Genomic DNA, 17977 nt, shown 5'->3' with positions numbered 1-17977 from the left:
TATAGGCTAAGTTCTTCCCATTGCTGTCTGAAACCAAACACATAGGGTGAAACCATCATCTTCTTCACTTGAAAATGAATTATTCCTGCTTAATTTTCCTAACACTGCCAATAAATATCTCATTTGATCACTCCCAATTTTACACCTATAGTGATTTTTTCTTACAACTTTTATTAAATTTTTTTCTGACCACCAGAGTAATACATTACTTATAGAAAAATTGAAAACATAAATAAAATAAATAGAAATCATCTATCATCCCACCATCCATAGATAATCTATCTCTAGTGTATGTCATTTTAATGTTTAGGAATATTCTTTTTTTTCTAAATTTATTATTTATTTATTTTTTTATGAGGAAGATCAGCCCTGATCTAACATCCATGCCAATCCTCCTCTTTTTGCTGAGGAAGACTGGCCCTGAGCTAACAAACGTGCCCATCTTCCTCCACTTTATGTGGGACGCTGCCACAGCATGGCCTGACAAGCAGTGCGTTGCTGTGTGCCAGGGATCCAAACTCCGGCTGCCAGCAGCGGAGCACGCGCACTTAACTGCTACACCACGGGGCCGGCCCCTGTTTAGCAATATTCTATTCATTTTAGTGTATTGGGAATATTATATACTTTTTAATTTTATTTTTTATTTAATATAATGGGAACTTCATTTTTAATGACTGTAGAATCAAATTGTATACCATAATTGAGTTAACCAATACAACCAAGGTTGTATTGACTTTTTTTTGCTATATCATATTTTTGTGCCCATGTCTGATTAACTCTTAAAGATAAACTCCTAGAAGTCCAAAGGAATAAGCACTTTTAAAAATAAACTTTTAGGGCCGGCCCGGTGGCTTAGCAGTTAAGTGCGCGCGCTCCGCTACTGGCGGCCCGGGTTCGGATCCCGGGCGCGCACCGACGCACTGCTTCTTCGGCCATGCTGAGGCCGTGTCCCACATACAGCAACTAGAAGGATGTACAACTACGATGTAAAACTATCTACTAGGGGGCTTTGGGGAAAAAAAAAAAAAAAAGGAGGAGGATTGGCAATAGATGTTAGCTCAGAGCCGGTCTTCCTCAGCAAAAAAAGAGGAGGATTAGCACGGATGTTAGCTCAGGGCTGATCTCCCTCACAAAATAAATAAATAAATAAATAAATAAACTTTTATAAGACAGTAGATCTTAAAAGTTCTCACCACAAGAAAAAAATTAAAGTATGTGAGGTGAGATGTTGACTAAACTTATTGTGGTAATCATTTTGCAATATATATGTATAACAAATCATTATGTTGTACACTTTAAATAATACAATCTTTGGGGCCGGCCCCGTGGCTTAACGGTTAAGTGCACGTGCTCTGCTACTGGCGGCCCGGGGTTCGGATCCCGGGGGCGCACCAATGCACCGCTTGTCCAGCCATGCTGAGGCGGCATCCCACATACAGCAACTAGAAGGTGGTGCAACTATAACATACAACTATCTACTGGGACTTTGGGGAGAAAAAGGGAAAAAAAATAAAGGATGGCTTTAAAAAAAAATAATAAAATCTTATATGTCAATTATATCTCAATAAAAATGGAAAAAAATAAATTTTTAATTTTAGAATAGATTTAAAGAAAAGTTGTGAAGATGGTACAGAGAGTTCCCACATAGCCCATATCCAATTTCCTCTATTAATAACATCTTACATTAGTATGGTACATTTATCATAATTAATGAACCAACATTGATACATTATTATTAGCTAATTGATACATTATTATTAACTAAGATCCATATGTTATTCAGATTTCCTTTGTGTTTACCTCATGTCCTTTTTCTGTTTCATGATCCCATCTAGGACACCACATTACATTTAGCCATCATGTCTCCTTAGGCTCCTCTTGACTGACAGTTTGTCAGACTTTCTTGCACATAATATTAAGGGTACATACTATCAACATGACTTGTCACTGTTGATGTTAATCTTGAACACCTGGCTGGGGCAGTGTTTGTCAGGTTTCTCCACCATAAAGTTACTCTTCTCCCTCCCCTTTCCATACTGTACTGTTCGGAAGGATGTCACTATGCATAGCTCACACTTAAGGAGAGGAGAGTCAATGCTTCACCTCTTTGAGGGCAAAGTACCTACATAAATTTAGAATTCTGCTTGGAAGACTAATCTTTTATCCCCATTTATTTATTTATTCAATCATTTATTTATACCCATATAGACTCATGGATATTTATTTTATATTTTATGGGTTATAACCTAACACTATTTATTTATTTATTTGCTTAAATTGTTTGAGTTTTGGCCATTGGGAGATCTTTCAGTTAGCTCCTGAATCTCTTTGAGATACCTCATTATTCTTTTCTGTGTGTGTGTATGTTTAGTACTTTCTTACTTTCTGGCACTATAAGATGTGCCAGGCTTATCTTGTATATATTTCCTGCCCCAGTCCTGGAATCAGCCATTTCTCCAAGGAGCCATGATTCCTTTTATTGGAGAATGTTATTAAAAACCAACATCTGGGTGCAAGGTGTGCATGTTGCTATTGGAGTGTCATTTCCAGGTCCTCTCAGCTGACAGAGCAAGGAAAAATATGTGTGTATACTAACTTGTATATACACATACCTATATATATTTCTACATGTATCCACTTGTAACTATATTAAACTAAATATGAGTTCATACTGATGTCTCCAACACTAATCCATTACCACATGGATCATTCCAGCCTCCTCCCTTTGCTTATTTGTAATCTCCCACTCCAACAGTGAGAAACTTGGCTCCTACCATCTGCCATCCATTTATATAACTGTTCAATTTCAATACACATACATACTGGCTTCAGAACTATTAATGCATATCCCCATGGCAAACAACTTTATCAACCTGAGTACAGTGCTTATGTGCTATTCCTTTTGCCTATAATCTTAGAGCCACCACTCATTTCCAAAATTATGTAGGTCAGTACCTTTTTCCTCCACTCCCTTCAGTGAGGTTGTTTCACACATTTGTAATACAATTGGATTCTTCTGTCATAGGCTGTATTCCATTCTGGGATCCCCTGACCTACTAAATGATTTAAAAAAAATTTTTGAGGGGCCAGCCCCGTGGCCTAGTGATTAAGTTTGGCGCACTCTGCTTTGGTGGCCTGGGTTCGTGAGTTTGGTTCCTGGGTGTGGACCTACACCATTCATCAGCCATGCTGTGGTGGTGACCCACATACAAAATAGAGGAAGACTGGCACAGATCTTAGCTCAGGGTAAATATTCCTTAAGCAAAAAAGATGAATTTTGGCAGCAGATGTTAGCTCAGGGTGAATCTTCCTTGGGAAAAAAAAAAAATTTCAGGGGCCGGCCCCGTGGCTTAGCGGTTAAGCGCGTGCGCTCCACTGCTGGCGGCCCGGGTTCGGATCACAGGCGCGCACCTACGCACCGCTTGTCAGGCCATGCTGAGGCTGACTCCCCCATACAGCAACTAGAAGGATGTGCAACTATGACATACAACTATCTACTGGGGCTTTGGGGGGAAAAATAAATAAAGTTTAAAAAAAATAAATAAAGTTAACATTTAAAAAAAAATTTCATACATTAAAGTTCACTCTTTGTACTGTAAAGCTCTATGATTTTTGACAAATGCCTAGTGTCATGTATCCACTATTACAGTATCATACAAAATATAGTATCATACACCCTGAAATGTTACCACCCTGAAAAATCTCTGTGCTTCACCTATTCAACTCTTCTCCCACTCTAACGCCTGGCAGTCATTGATCTGTTTACTATCTCAATAGTTTTGCCTTTTCCAGAATGTCATATAAATAGAATCATATAGTATGTAGCCTTTTCAGACTGGCTTCTTTCACTTGGCAATATGCATTTAAAATTCATCTATGTCTTTGCAAGGCCGCTAGTTCATTCCTTTTTATTACTGAATAGTATTCCACTGCATGGCTTTAACACAGTTTGTTTATCCATTCACTTATTAAAGGACATCTTGGTTGCTTCCAGGTTTCGGTGATTATGAATAAAGCTGCTACAAACATTCACATACAGGATTTTATGTGGATATAAGTTTTCAAATCACTGGGTAAATAGCTAGGAGTGCAATTGTGGATTGTATGGTAAGACTATGTTTAGCTTTGTAAGAAACTTCCAAAGCTCTTTCAAACTGGCTGTACCATTGTGCATTCTCAGCAGTAATGAGTGAGAGTTCCTGTTGCTTTGCATCCTTGCCAGCAATTGGTATTGTCAATTATTTGGATTTTAGCCATTCTAATAAGTGGAAATAAAAATTTAAAGAAAAGATCTTGATACATAATGCCATATTTCTCTTTAGAAAGTTTGTATCAATTTCTCTCAACTTTTGTTATTATACTCCTTCGTTCCCTACAGTTAATCAGGCACCGAGTCATACTGATTCTTTATTCTTGTTGATCATTCCTTTTTCTCCAGTCTAATAGTTACTCCCTTGATCCAGGCCTTCATTACCTTACCCCTGGACTAAGAGCAACAGCAAGACTGCTTGTTTCCTAGACTCCAGTAGCTCCTTGTTCTAACCCAACTCACACAAACAAGAAAAATTGTAATCTTCCTTTAACAATTTTTATCTTAGTAACTTTGCTTTTCAAGAACTATGGTGGATAGCCTATTGAACCAAATTTAAAGCCCTCAGTCCAGTATTCAACATTTCTTTCTTTTTTTTTTTGTTTGGAAGATTAGCCCTGAGCTGACATCCATTGCCAATCCTCCTCTTTTTGCTGAGGAAGACTGTTTCTGGGCTAACATCCATGCCCACCTTCCTCTACTTTATATAGGATGCCGCCACAGCATGGCTTGATAAGTGGTGCGTATGTCCGCGCCCAGGATCCGAACCCAAGAATCCAAGAACCCCAGGTGGCCCAAGTGGAGCGTGTGAACTCAACAACTACACCACCGGCTGGCCTCTCAACATTTCTTTAACCAAATTTCTCTTAATCTTCTTTCTGATTTCCCTGCGCTGACCAAGTTAGTCTTTTCATCATCCTGACACACGATTTGAAGAGTTTCAATTCTTTGTCATCATTCCTTTCCACTTGGAATGCTTTTCCTCTTCTATTTCTCTCAGTCAATGTCCTAGATCAAAATGATCATAATCAAGGCTTTTTCCTAAATAAACTCACTCCATTTTGATTTCTCTTTTACCTCCTATATCAATACTGTAAAATAGTTTGTCTTGAATTTGTCTTTCTGTTAAGACTGTTCTCTATTATTCCATATGCATTTTATCTACCTAATCATCAGTCAATAAGTATATATCAGTGTAATTGAAAGGAAGTACATTAAATCTTCTGCTTCTTTTATGTTTTCTGTAAAGCACTTGGCATGGTGCCACGCACATAGCAGGAACTGAATAAACGTTGGTTGAATGAATAGATAAAAAAAATTGCAAACCTTATTTGAAAAGATATTTTATTTAATTTTTTATTACACAAAAAGTATATGTTCATCGTGGAAAAAGTAAAAAAGAAAAGCCTAGAAAATACAAATTTTCGAAAAAGAGAAAAAGAATTTTATAAATCTCTATATATTTTCATTACCCAGAGATAATTATTATTAACATCTTGGTTTTACATGTAACCTACCATACTTTTTCTAAGCATGTATGGCATTTGATTTGAAGTGATGACTGTGTTTTATGATTCTGAAATGCCTCTGAGGTTATGTACCTTTAAAACATACCTCTAAAGGTCAAATGGACACACAAACTTTGCAGGTCTATGAGCACAGCATCACACACAGAAGTACACCAGTCACCTGAAGTAGACTTGGTACTTCTGATTCCCAGCTCAGAGACTTTCCCAGCAAATCCTACTTCCTCTCAATAACCCTAATGCATATTCTCCTTGACATGCTGTCTTTTACCCAAAAATTCAAGAATTAAGGAATCCTGACAGAGTCCCAAGGAAGAAGGTGGATATTAATTGTTCCACCCTCTCTCCTTTGCTGAGAACCTGAGTGATTCCACCATAAGAGGTATTTATATACTCATTAGTTTTAGAAGTTTGGAAAAAAACTATTCCTGGCACTAAAAGTATATAATCAAATGGAACAACATTATTTACTGGCCTCATTCTTGTTGGGCAGGCAGCAAGGATGAAACTTCCAGTGAGCAAGCAGGCATTTTTTGTATATATATTTTTTGCCTCTTTTCAGAAAGGGTAGGCTCAGTAGCAGAAAAACTAGGAAATTTTTGCAATAATTTTCTTAGGCTGCATGGTGGGGTTATACAGCTACATGTTTAGCTCCTTATTTTTATTTATGTATTTATGTATTTATTTATTTTTGTGAGGAAGATCAGCCCTCAGCTAACATCCACGCTAATCCTCCTCTTTTTGCTGAGGAAGACTGGCTCTGAGATAACATCTATCGCCCATCCTCCTCCTTTTTTTTCCCTTTTTCTTCCCAAAGCCCCAGTAGATAGTTGTATGTCACAGTTGCACATCCTTCTAGTTGCTGTATGTGGGATGCGGCTTCAGCATGGCTGGAGAAGCGGTGTGTTGATGTGCGCCTGGGATCCAAACCCGGGCCACCAGTAGCGGAGCACGCGCACTTAACTGCTAAGCCACAGGGCCGGCCCGAGCTTCTTATTTTTTAAAACATGCCCACTTCCTAGAGGTTGCTAGACATCTTGCAGGTATATTCAACTATAGCTCAAATAAGTAGTAGCCTTAAGTCTAGCTGCAATTTTATGACTTTTCAGTTAAACTGATATGTGCCCAGCACTTCCTGGAGGATAGAGAGTAGGTCAGAAAGTTAGACATCTGTAGCACTGTTTGTTAAGCAAAAAAAAAAAAAAAAAAAAAAAGCAAACAATCTAAACGTCCAATGTTATAGAACTGGATAGATCATGGTACACTTGGTCAACAGAATACTAAGAAGTAGTAAACAAGAATTATAGAGCTCTTTATATACTGACATGGAATATCTCTAAAATAAATTAGGTGAAAAAAGCAAGAAATAGAAGTGCATAAAGTATGCTGCCATTTGTACTAAAAAGGAAAAAAATAAATTGACATGTATGAAATTGCTTACGTATGTATAAAAATCTCTAGAAGGATATTTAAAAGCCTAATAACAGGGTTTGCTGATGAAAGTAGATCTAGGTGGCCGGCCCCGTGGCTTAGCGGTTAGGTGCGCGCGCTCCGCTGCTGGCGGCCCGGGTTCAGATCCCCAGGCGCGCACCGATGCACCGCTTCTCCGGCCACGCTGAGGCCGTGTCCCACATACAGCAACTAGAAGGATGTGCAGCTGAGACATACAACTACCTACTGGGGCTTTGGGGGAAAAATAAATAAATAAATAAAATCTTTGAAAAAAAAAAAAAAGAAAGTAGATCCGGGTGTTTAGTGGGCAAAGTAAAAAGACTCCTTTCATTGTATTTTTTTTTTTCTCCTCACAGTAGTCAGCAAGGCACTTACACACACAAACACACTTCCTGTTTCTTTCCTCTGCTTTTTCTCCACAGTACTTCTTATCATCTGACCTACTGTATATTCATTTGTTTGTTTATTGTCTGTCTCCCCTACTAGAATGTAAACTCTACTTTCATTGTATTTTTAAAATTCCTTTTGAAACTTCTTTTTGTGTTTTTGTGAGGAAGATCAGCCCTGAGCTAACATCCATGCCAGTCCTCCTCTTTTTGCTGAGGAAGACTGGCCCTGAGCTAACACCCGTGCCCATCTTCCTCCACTTTATGTGGGACGTCATCATAGCATGGCCTGACAAGCGGTGTGTCGGTGCGCGCCCAGGCTCCAAACCCTGGCTGCCAGCAGCGGAGCTCACGCACTTAACCTCTATGTCATGGTGCCGGCCTCTCCTTTTGAAATTTGAACCATGTGAATATATTAACTATTCAGATTTTTTAATGTGTAATTACATGGCCTAAGAAACTAATAATACAGTTGGAGAAACCAGGAGATAAGTTTCAAATTAAACATTTCTAACTGTTATAAAAGAGGAACATATCAAATTTGGTAGTAGTTAGGGATAACTCCACCTAGAGTGTTAATTAGCAGGTTTATAAGAAGGAGATAATGGTTGGAGTATTATATTAGTTTACCTGATTGATGAAGTTCCTCTGTCTTTGAAGGTACCATGGAATCTATGTGACATAGTGGGAATAGCATGGGTTTTGAGATCAGGCAGAAATAAATTCAAATCCTAGCCGTTCCATATATTGGCCTTATAAGCTTGGGTAAGTTATTTAACCTTTCTGGAGTTTCAGCTTCCTCATCTATAAAATGGGTGAAAACTTGACAGGATTATTATAAAGGTTAAATGATATAACATCTAAGTGCAACAAATTTGTTGGTTTACTTAACCTTCTTTCATTATATAGATGGGCTGAACTGAGATGGACAGACACATAGAAATTAAATGTCTTGAGAAAATGCAGGTTGCACATGAAAGCTAAAGTCCCTGTATCTAAAATTTAGTTTGTCAATCTCATATTTCTTATGAAAAATGAAGACTTTTATTACCTCAGAAGTTTTAAAAGTCCTTGGGTTATATAATTTCTCCTTTTCCTTTCTTGTCTGAAAGATGGTCAAAAGGAAGAGAATGTTTTGAAACACATTACAACTACACCCTAACAAATATTCCCACTGGTTTTCTGTGGGAAAACATTTATTCTAATGCTCATTTCTAACAAATATATATATATTTTTTTTGGTGAGGAAGATTAGCCCTGAGCTAACATCTGTTGCCAATCCTCCTCTTTTTGCTGAGGAAGATTGGCCCTGGGCTAACATCCATGCCCATCTCCCTCTACTTTATATGTGGGACGCCTGCCACAGCATGACTTGACAAGTGGTGCATAGGTCCGTGCCTGGGATCTGAACCCGCAAACCTCAGGCCACCGAAGCGGAGCGTGGGAACTTAACCACTATGCCACCAGGCCGGCCCCTAACAAATATACTTTTTTTTTTTTTTTTTTGGTGAGGAGATCAGCCCTGTGCTAACATCCGCCAATCCTCCTCTTTTTTTTTTTTTTTTTTTTTTTTTTGCTGAGGAAGACGGCCCTGGGCTAACATCTGTGCCCATCTTCCTCCACTTTATATGGGATGCCGCCACAGCACGGCTTGCCAAGCAGTGCGTCGGTGCGCGCCGGGATCCGAACCAGCGAACCCCGGGCCGCCGCAGTGGAACGCGCACACTTAACCGCTTGCGCCACCGGGCCGGCCCCTAACAAATATACTTTTAAGAGAGATTTTGCCATCTACTACTTATTCAGCATTTGAAAAATCAGTGTATTACTTTTCTTTTCGTAGTAAATACCATCTTAAGATACATATATCAAAACCAAGGATACCCACTAAATCACATTAATACTTATTGATATTTTATATTGAATACATTGAGTGTGATTTTATAAATTCACCAAATGTATTACTTGATATGGTGATGACTGCTCAATTAGTTTTCAAATTTGTAAACCCACATGAATGTGGCATATATGGAAATATTAAATCATATTTAATACCGATTCTCTATAGCAGTCCCCCAAATCCAGGAGACTGGCAGTTCCTAACTCCCATACTGACTGTCAAACTACTGACAATAAGTGACTGAGGTAAAGGTCCAGGTGATACAAAGATTATTGCTCAGTCATATTTTCCTGGCTATGGTCAGCGTTGGTTGCTAGGAACTGAGTATTATTAAAATACTGACAGTATTTTTTTCTCTCAAATATACTGGAAAAAGTGTATACACCCAGATTTCCTTTCTCTCTGTCCTTGAGATTCATTACATTTGTTTAAAGAATTTAATGACTTTGTTTAGGGAGTTGCATCAGAAATTATTTTTGTATTAGTAGTAGGAATGACAAGTAGTTCCTTTGTAATGTTGCACCAGTCAATACCTGTTTTTGCCTAAGGATGTATCCATACCAATTCTGGATAATCCAGCTTTGAAGTGGGTTGGGCAGTGCTGTGTTTCTTTTGTTGGTGCTATTAGTTTGGGTTGTGACCTAGTCACACATGCCTTGAAAACTTAAACAGCACTGAGGATAGGGGCTAATTAAGTTCCACAAATTCTAACTAAAACCAATGTATGTGGCATTTACATCAAAATAGTTTTCTAGAAAAGGTACAAGACTTTTTTTCCTATTTTCTACAACTTATTATCTAGAAAGAACATTTATCTAACATAATTCTGCTAATAGAAAACACTGTTGTTTTTTTGCATGTGAAATGCCAAAATGAGCAATTACCAAGCCAAAGAAACGTTCACAATCTTCAAAATGTTCTTTAAATAAATATTTGGCAGAATCAATTTTTAAAGTCATTTAAAAAATCATTATATTATTTACAGAGTTTACAGATTCCAGTTCAAGGGAGGTGAAATATTAAATATTGCACAATCAAGATGTACAAAGCCCTTTGTTAAAGTTGCAAGAGAGGAGACAATGCCAAATCTTTTGCTTTTAGCCAACCTCTGTTGGCTAAAAATCATATGGGACATTCTCTGGGTCAAAGGACATTTGCCATGCAAACTTCACCAAATGCCTTTCTTGTGATCTTTGATCACAGAATTAGTTGGAGCAGGAGCATTTTTAACCCCTCTTTATTGACAAAGGAGACAGAAAGATATAGAGACAATAGAGGTAGAGAGAGATCCTTAGAGGAGGGAAGATCCCCTTAGCTAGCCTTATTTTGCATCATAGAGATCTGACAAGAATTAGTTTGTCTGGCAGGACCCAGGGGCAGGTGGAAGATTCCTGAAGGAAGACAAACTAACAAAAATGAGTCTTTACTATACGTTTGGCACTTTGCTAAGCGTCTTATAGGTTATTATCTAATTTATTCATAACAACAATCACATGAGGGAGCTACCTATATTACCCCCATTTTACAGATGAACGAACTGAAAGTCAGAGATTAAACAACAAACGCCCGGAAGTCACACAGCAAATAAGTGGCAGCACCACAACTCGAAATTGTTCCAGAACGCGCACTCTTAACCACTGCGTTCAGGCCGGGGGTCTGACTGCCGCGCGCTGTCCGCGGCCTTCCCACCTTCCTTCGTGGGACAGTTCCCAGTACTGAGGCATGGCGCTGTCCAGCCCTCAGGCTCGCCGCCTTCCACAAGCAAGAGAACGCGGCCCCGCGGGGCGATCCCGCCCGCAGGTTGTAGATCTGCCGCGCCCAGTCACGTCCGGGCACGCGGGCCGGCCGAATCGCCTCCGGGAGGCCATCCCTAGCAGCCCCCTCGGTCCCCTCAGCTCCGCGCGCTGGGCTCTGCTCCGACAGGCGAGAGGCGCGCAGCAGGGACGGCCCTGCCCCCTCGCCTCTCTCAGTCCCCTACTCCCGCCCAAAGAGCCAGAGGCAGATAGGTTATGCAGCCTCACCTGTCCCAGAGGTGGCGCCCGCTCTAGTGACTGACGCTCCACTCCTCCAACCAGGGACTGGCAGGAAGATGGAGCCTAGCTGAGACTGATTGCTTCTTTCCTCCAATCGCCGTGCAGCAACTCTCTGGCTGTAGTCTCCGCGCCTGGCGGAGAGCGACAGGTGGGAGCTGCGTTACCTCCGCGCCTCTTGCATACTTGACGTATGTGCCTCCCCAAGCGCCGGGTGAATTCTACTCCAAATCTCACCAGTTCTTGCGGGTCATCAGCTCAGCCGTCATTTTAATCAGAAGTGGAAATTCCCCAACCCTTTCCCGTCACCTCAGACGGGGGCGGGATGAATGGTATTCTTACCGGCCAATTGTACCACGCGACGTCCTGTGACAAAGTGACCGACACATTGTGGCGCCAATGAAGTCTCCCATTGTTAGGGGTCGCTATGACTGACCACAAGGCCAACTAATCCACTTTAAGGTCGTGTCGCGATAGTCAGAGAGCTTGACCAATAGACGTAGAAAAGGACCGGAAGTCGGCGCGTGGGGAGTAGGAGGCGGGTGTTCGCAACCGCCTAGGCCTGCGCGGGTCAACGCAGCTTGGGGGCCGCGAGCCAGCGAGCGGCGCGTGACGAAGAGCCTGAGCGACGGGTCACCTTGGCCAATGATCTGCAGGCACTGGGGAGCTGCAGCCAGTGGCGAGTGTTGGGGGCGGGAGGCATCAGGTTAGGCAGTGAGAAGTTAGTGGCGCTGCTGGGACGGGGGGAAGGAGACGCTTCTTCCTCCTGCTGCTCTTCTCGTTCCCGGGATCCGCGGCGGCGGTGGCCGCGAGTGACTCGGCAGCGTCTCCGGCTCCGCGTGCGAACCATGTTGACCGACGGCGGAGGCGGCGGCACCTCCTTTGAGGAGGACCTGGACTCGGTGGCTCCGCGATCCGCCCCAGCCGGGGCCTCGGAGCCGCCTCCGCCGGGAGGGGTCGGGCTGGGGATCCGCACCGTGAGACTCTTTGGGGAGGCCGGGCCTGCGCCGGGAGTCGGTGGCGGCGGCAGCGGTGCGGGCGGAGGGGACGCGGCGCTGGATTTCAAGTTGGCGGCTGCTGTGCTGAGGACCGGGGGTGGAGGTGGTGCCTCTGGCAGCGACGAGGACGAGGTGTCCGAGGTACGGCTCCAGGACCCTCACCTCCCACACAGCGTGAGGCATGCATTTTCTTTGGGCCGCACAGGGCCCGGGCCACCCTCCCACTGCCCGGGCGTTGTCGTTCTCTGACAGCGATCGGCTTCATGGCGGCAGTGGCAGCGGTGCGGGCCTAGTGCAAGCCCTCGACTTGCTCTTCAGCCCGCGGCTCGAGCCTGACCGGTTCCGGTCACCATCCACAGACCCACAATGGGGAGTCTTTTGGCCTCTGAGCTTCGCGCGGGAACAAGGACTCCTCAGGCTACCTCCCGCCCACCCCGATTTGGAGATGGGGAGGCGGGGTCTTGCCAGCGTCCCTGCCCTTGGTACTGAGAGAGCGAGCGAGAGGGAGAGGGAGAGTGAGAGGGAGAGACAAGAACTAGTCCTCAAAGAGCGTTTCCACTGTATGCCTCTCCCCCGAAGTGAGGGTTTATTTGCTTTATGCCTTACCTGTGTGTTTAAGACGGGTTCTTAATTCCTTTCTTTAGTTTGAGACAGGTGAGTATTAAGGCGCTCTCTGCTTTTACCCTGAAAAATCGCGTGAGTCTTCCACCTGGGACCTTTTGTGAAGTTAGACAGGAAAAGGAAGTTCCAGTGCATCTTTGAGCTTCAGAATAGCTGGATAGCTGAACTCTGGAGATTTTTAGGCTTCAAGAAGGTGAGGCACCCTATGGACACTTTTGCAGTGAGGGAAATTAGTTATCAGGTCCTTCCTTTCTTTTAACTCTCATATGTATACTGAGCACTTTTAGGTCTGAGCAACCTAGAATGGTAGGCATCATCTTTTGGGCTCCAGGGAAAAAGGAGATTTTTTATATACGTACTTTTTTCTCTTGACTGTGGCTTGGATATAGTACTGTGACGACTATTGTTCTCAGAGTATTCTGTTTTGGTTCTAAGGTGCCTCATTCATCCCCTATAACCAATTATTTTAACCTCTGATCTTGGTGTTAAAGTACAGGGATTTCTCTCTGTACAGCTATCCTGGCTGTTGTATTTGAGAGGAAGAAGAATCTGTATTTGTGAATTGCAGAATATAGTTAGTGTACTGTCTTATCATTCTAAGTCTGAACAGGGGTTCCTTTAGATTTAAAACCTTAGTACATTCTGACCCCAACATTTTGCTTTGGAAAAAACAGTGTGTGGGTTGTAAGGGAGCTAGTCCCTTGAATGTATCTTTGAATTTCACTGTAAGAGATATAACTTCTAAGCCAAGGTGAGACAAGATTTTATTTGAGTAGGCAGTTATGGGGAGAGTCTCTGGAGCACCTCCACTCTTGGGCTTGTGGGAAGCTTTCTTTTATCCTTTCAATGAAAATTGATGAGGGATGAACCTAGAACACATGTACTTTTTACCTAGGACATAAAGTGGGAGTATCTTTAGACTCCAAAGATTAGAGTCTGTTCTTCTTTGAAACTTGTAAGAGAGACTGAAAAGGTTTGCTTTGGTCTAAATGTGATAGAAAGATGATGTCCTTGGTTTTCTGGACCATTTCTACTTAATTGTCATAGGTGAGATGAAAACTCACTCATTTGCTTTTACATAAGTATTACTCTTAAATTTCTTCAGAGGTAGAGTGCTAGTGAGCCTCCGAAGTCATAAATCTCTAACTCTTTGGGTTCATGTGTTATATCTGGGAAATGAGCTTTTGAAGTAACCAGTTCTGTGAGGCTTGTACACACACAGATACAGTATTTCACTTGGAGTCTGCATACGATGTGGTTAAAGCAATGAGCAGAATCCAGACCTTTTTTTTTTTTGATATTTTTTATGGAAGGTATTTATTCATGATTCCTACACCCATTTAGTTTTCTGTAACTAAAAAGCATTTAGGTATTAAGTGTATAAGTAGAACTCATTTTTGGAGTGGAGGTTTCTAGGATACCCAGAGACTTTAGCCTAGTCTAAGATGATGCTCAGTATGTATATAGATTCTTTCCTAACCTGTGGAGAAAGAAAATTTTGTTTTTATGTCCTCTTTCTCCCATATCACAAAGAGAAGAAATTCCTGGAGTATCAGGTCTCTGCTATATAGTATGAGTGGTGGGGTATGGTCTGTGCCTTTGTGAGTGAAATGACCTATTTTGGCCAAGCAGATTTCTTGCCTTTTTTTTTTCTCTCTGACAAGATGAGTTGTCTTCTCCCTTATTATTGCCTTTGAATTTCCAGTGTGAAAAGACCATAAATCATATTCTTAAAAAATCACACACTCAACTGTCATTTGATGAATAACACTAAAATCTGTATTTTCATCTTTCTTAGATGTTTTAGAACCAAGTATTTAGAATCTAGACATCCAGAGAGATAGATATGGGTTGGTTTGTGGTTTGGGAGTGAAGTTTGTCTTGTTCCCTTATTTCCCACCTATGGCAGGACTAGGTGAGAAATAAGTAAAAAATATGGAGGCCTAGTGTATTTGCTCTAGAATTAGTTGAAATCCTATACATTTGTTGTATGGAGATGTAGATACTCTAAGGACCTCTTTTTTTTTTTTTTAATAATTTTATTTATTTATTTTTCCCCCAAAGCCCCAGTAGATAGTTGTATGTCATAGCTGCACATCCTTCTAGTTGCTGTATGTGGGACGCGGCCTCAGCATGGCTGGAGAAGCGGTGCGTTGGTGCGCGCCCGGGATCCGAAGCCGGGCTGCCAGTAGCAGAGCGCGCACACTTAACCGCTAAGCCATGGGGCCGGCCCTCTAAGGATCTCTTTTCTATTCATTATCAGAGCCAGTAGCTGAGAAAAAACACGCTGCTTTCCCTTTCTGGCTAAGTCAAAAGACCTTTTAGTTTGGGGAAGGGGCTTGGGTCTTTTAAAAAATTTTTTTATTGGAATTGTGTTAGCTTAAGGAATGCCACCATTTGGGATCTTTGGTTCTTGTTGTTTTACACATTGGGGTAAATATCTGTTTTGTATTTCTTCAGGCATACTGAGCATGTTCCTTAGCTGTCCAAGGCCTTGAATAGAAGTCAGAACTTGCTTTGGATCCTATTGAAATGTACCCATTGTTTAGAATAGAGGTCAGGTTGAAAGTTCTTTAAAAACCTATTTTTAAATGTTAATTTTAGATCTGTAGTCTTTTTTTTTTTTTAAAGCAAGTTAAAAGAAAAATAAAATTCCTAAAGAAAGGACTTTAGTGAGGTTTATGACAATTTTTGTGTCATAAGAATGTGTGTATAGGGGCCGGCCCTGTGGCTTGGTGGTTAAGTGCGCGCGCTGCGATGCTGGCGGCCCGGGTTCGGATCCCGGGTGCGCATCGAGGCACCACTTCTCTGTCCATCCTGAGGCCGAGTCCCACATACAGCAACTAGAAGGGTGTGCAGCTGTGACATACAACTATCTACTGGGGCTTTGGGGGCAAAAAATAAATAAAATCTTTAAAAAAAATAAAAAAAAATAAAAAAAAAAAGAATGTGTGTATAGATATGTGACATCGTCCTTTTAAAATTATAAAAGTAATATAGTCTTATGGTGAAAAATTCAACGGTATAGATAGGAGATATAAGGTGAAAAGTAAAGTTCCTCCTTCTCATGCCCACTGACCCTTCAAATCCTGCTCTTCAGAGATAACCAGTATCAAAATTTTTCTTGCAGTGAATTTTCCGGGCCTATATAAACCTATATATGTGTGCATACATGTTAATAATATACACACACTTGAAAGACAGATATCCAGTTAGAAAGCATAGCTTTATGTAATAAGATTTTTTTCTTATCTTGAGGCAGTTGCCATATTTACAATTAGATAAAAGCACACAGACACTGTATAGAGCAATTTATAGCAAATTATAACAAAAGCTTTGTAGGGAATTTTTTTTCCTGAAAATCTTTTTTTTTTAGAGTCAAAAGCACAGGCCATACAGAAGTTGCATTCTGATTTTCTCTAGTAGGAGAGGAGATGGATCATTTCCTTCAGAGTTACTTGTGATTTATAATCTAGAGCCAGGTTTCTCAACAGCAGTGTATTATCATTTTGGGCCAGATAATTCTTTGTTATGAAGGGCTCTCCTATGCATTAGCAGCATCCCTGGCCTTTACCTACTAGATGCCAGTAAAACCACCCAGTTGTGACAGCCAAAAATGTCTCCAGACATTGCCAAATGTCTCCTGGGGGCAAAATCACCCCTGGTTGAGAACCACTGGTCTAGAGGCCACTCTTATCTTCAGGGATGGCAATTTTGTTATGAATACTCTGTATTCAAACTTCAGGTAAACAAGGTGAGTCACTGCTTTTAATAGCATCTCAGGGCTTACACTCATAACCTGAACAAGAAAGAAATTGAAAAGTTTAACGCTGTAAATTTTCTATGGTGAATTTGTCATTTTTGGAAACTTTTCACTTAAAATACTATATTATTTTTGAAAAGTTCATTTACTGTCCATGAAAATGAATTTCTGAAAAACATTAATGGGGTCTTTGTTCAAGGTAGAAAGGGCTTTATTCCATAACTTATCATCAGTGATGATAATATAGGAAATATAACTTTGTATTCTAGTGAGCAAATTTTGGAGACATTGGAAATGTTTATTGAAGGAAAAGTTACATGTTATTAGTTGTAACAATTTGTTATATTGCATGAGTATCAACCTTGCGCAAGTTTCATTCTGTAAAGCCTTATGACTTTACATATAAAATGATATGTTGTTGAGTGTGGTTATATGAATGGTGGGTCAAAACAGTCGATTAGGCATGGGTGGAGAAAACCTTATTGTGAAACTTGAAATGTGTAAGGGTTTTCTTTTGGTTATTAGTTCATTTCTGTAGGTGATTACATTCAAATACAATGAAAAGTATCCTGCCCTTTACACTTTTAATGTCGTATATTCTTTCAGAATTACTTTATGGAAATACAAATATGTATTTTTTATTTTTATTTTATTTTTTTGTGAGGAAGATTAGCCCTGAGCTAACATCCGTTGCTGATCCTCTTTTTGCGGAGGAAGATTGGCCCTGGGCTAACATCTGTGCCAATTTTTCTCTAGTTTATATGGGACGTCCCCACAGCCGAGGCTTGACAAGCGGTGCCTCGGTCTGGGCCTGGGATCGGAAACTGCGAACCCTGGGCTGCCGACGCGGAGCCCAGAAACTTAACCGCTATGCCATGGGTCTGGCCCTGCAAATATGTATTTTTATTTTCCCCGTTGTTACACAAAAGATAACATACTATTCATGTGAGATTTTTTTTAAATGGTAAATTTGAGAAGGATTTAGACTTTTATCTAATCAAAGTGATAAAACTTGTTAAGAATGAAGCATTGGAGATGAGTTTAAGCACATTCCTTTCTGAGCCTATCTGGTAGAATGATGATGTACTGGATGACCTCTGAAAATCAATTCTGTCCCTCTGATTCAATGATAGATAAGATAAATAAAATATGTTGCTTTAAAGAAAGCAAAGCAGGGCCGGCCCTGTGGCTTAGCAGTTAGGTGTGGGTGCTCC

At 41.0% G+C, this 17977-nt stretch overlaps 1 protein-coding gene across 6 annotated transcripts in view; it reads left to right on the top strand.

Annotated features, from left to right (window-relative positions):
- The first annotated feature begins 12102 nt into the window (after nucleotides 1-12102).
- Nucleotides 12103-17977, top strand: part of ANKHD1 (ankyrin repeat and KH domain containing 1) — a 123154-nt gene continuing 117279 nt past the window's right edge. For 5 of the 6 annotated variants that reach the window (XM_087429695.1, XM_004420092.2, XM_014795384.2 and 2 more), the window contains exon 1: nucleotides 12103-12520. In XM_087429695.1, coding sequence (XP_087285821.1) covers nucleotides 12230-12520 — 291 coding nt within the window. In that variant the 5' untranslated portion in view covers nucleotides 12103-12229. The remainder of the gene's footprint in view (nucleotides 12521-17977) is intronic. The other variant, XM_004420095.3, reaches the window with a different exon arrangement.

The sequence above is a fragment of the Ceratotherium simum genome, chromosome 4 (assembly GCF_057802395.1).
Source record: "Ceratotherium simum simum isolate JZ-2026a chromosome 4, ASM5780239v1, whole genome shotgun sequence".
In the NCBI taxonomy this organism is placed as follows: Eukaryota; Metazoa; Chordata; class Mammalia; order Perissodactyla; family Rhinocerotidae; genus Ceratotherium; species Ceratotherium simum.
This window is presented reverse-complemented; position numbering and strand designations above follow the sequence as displayed.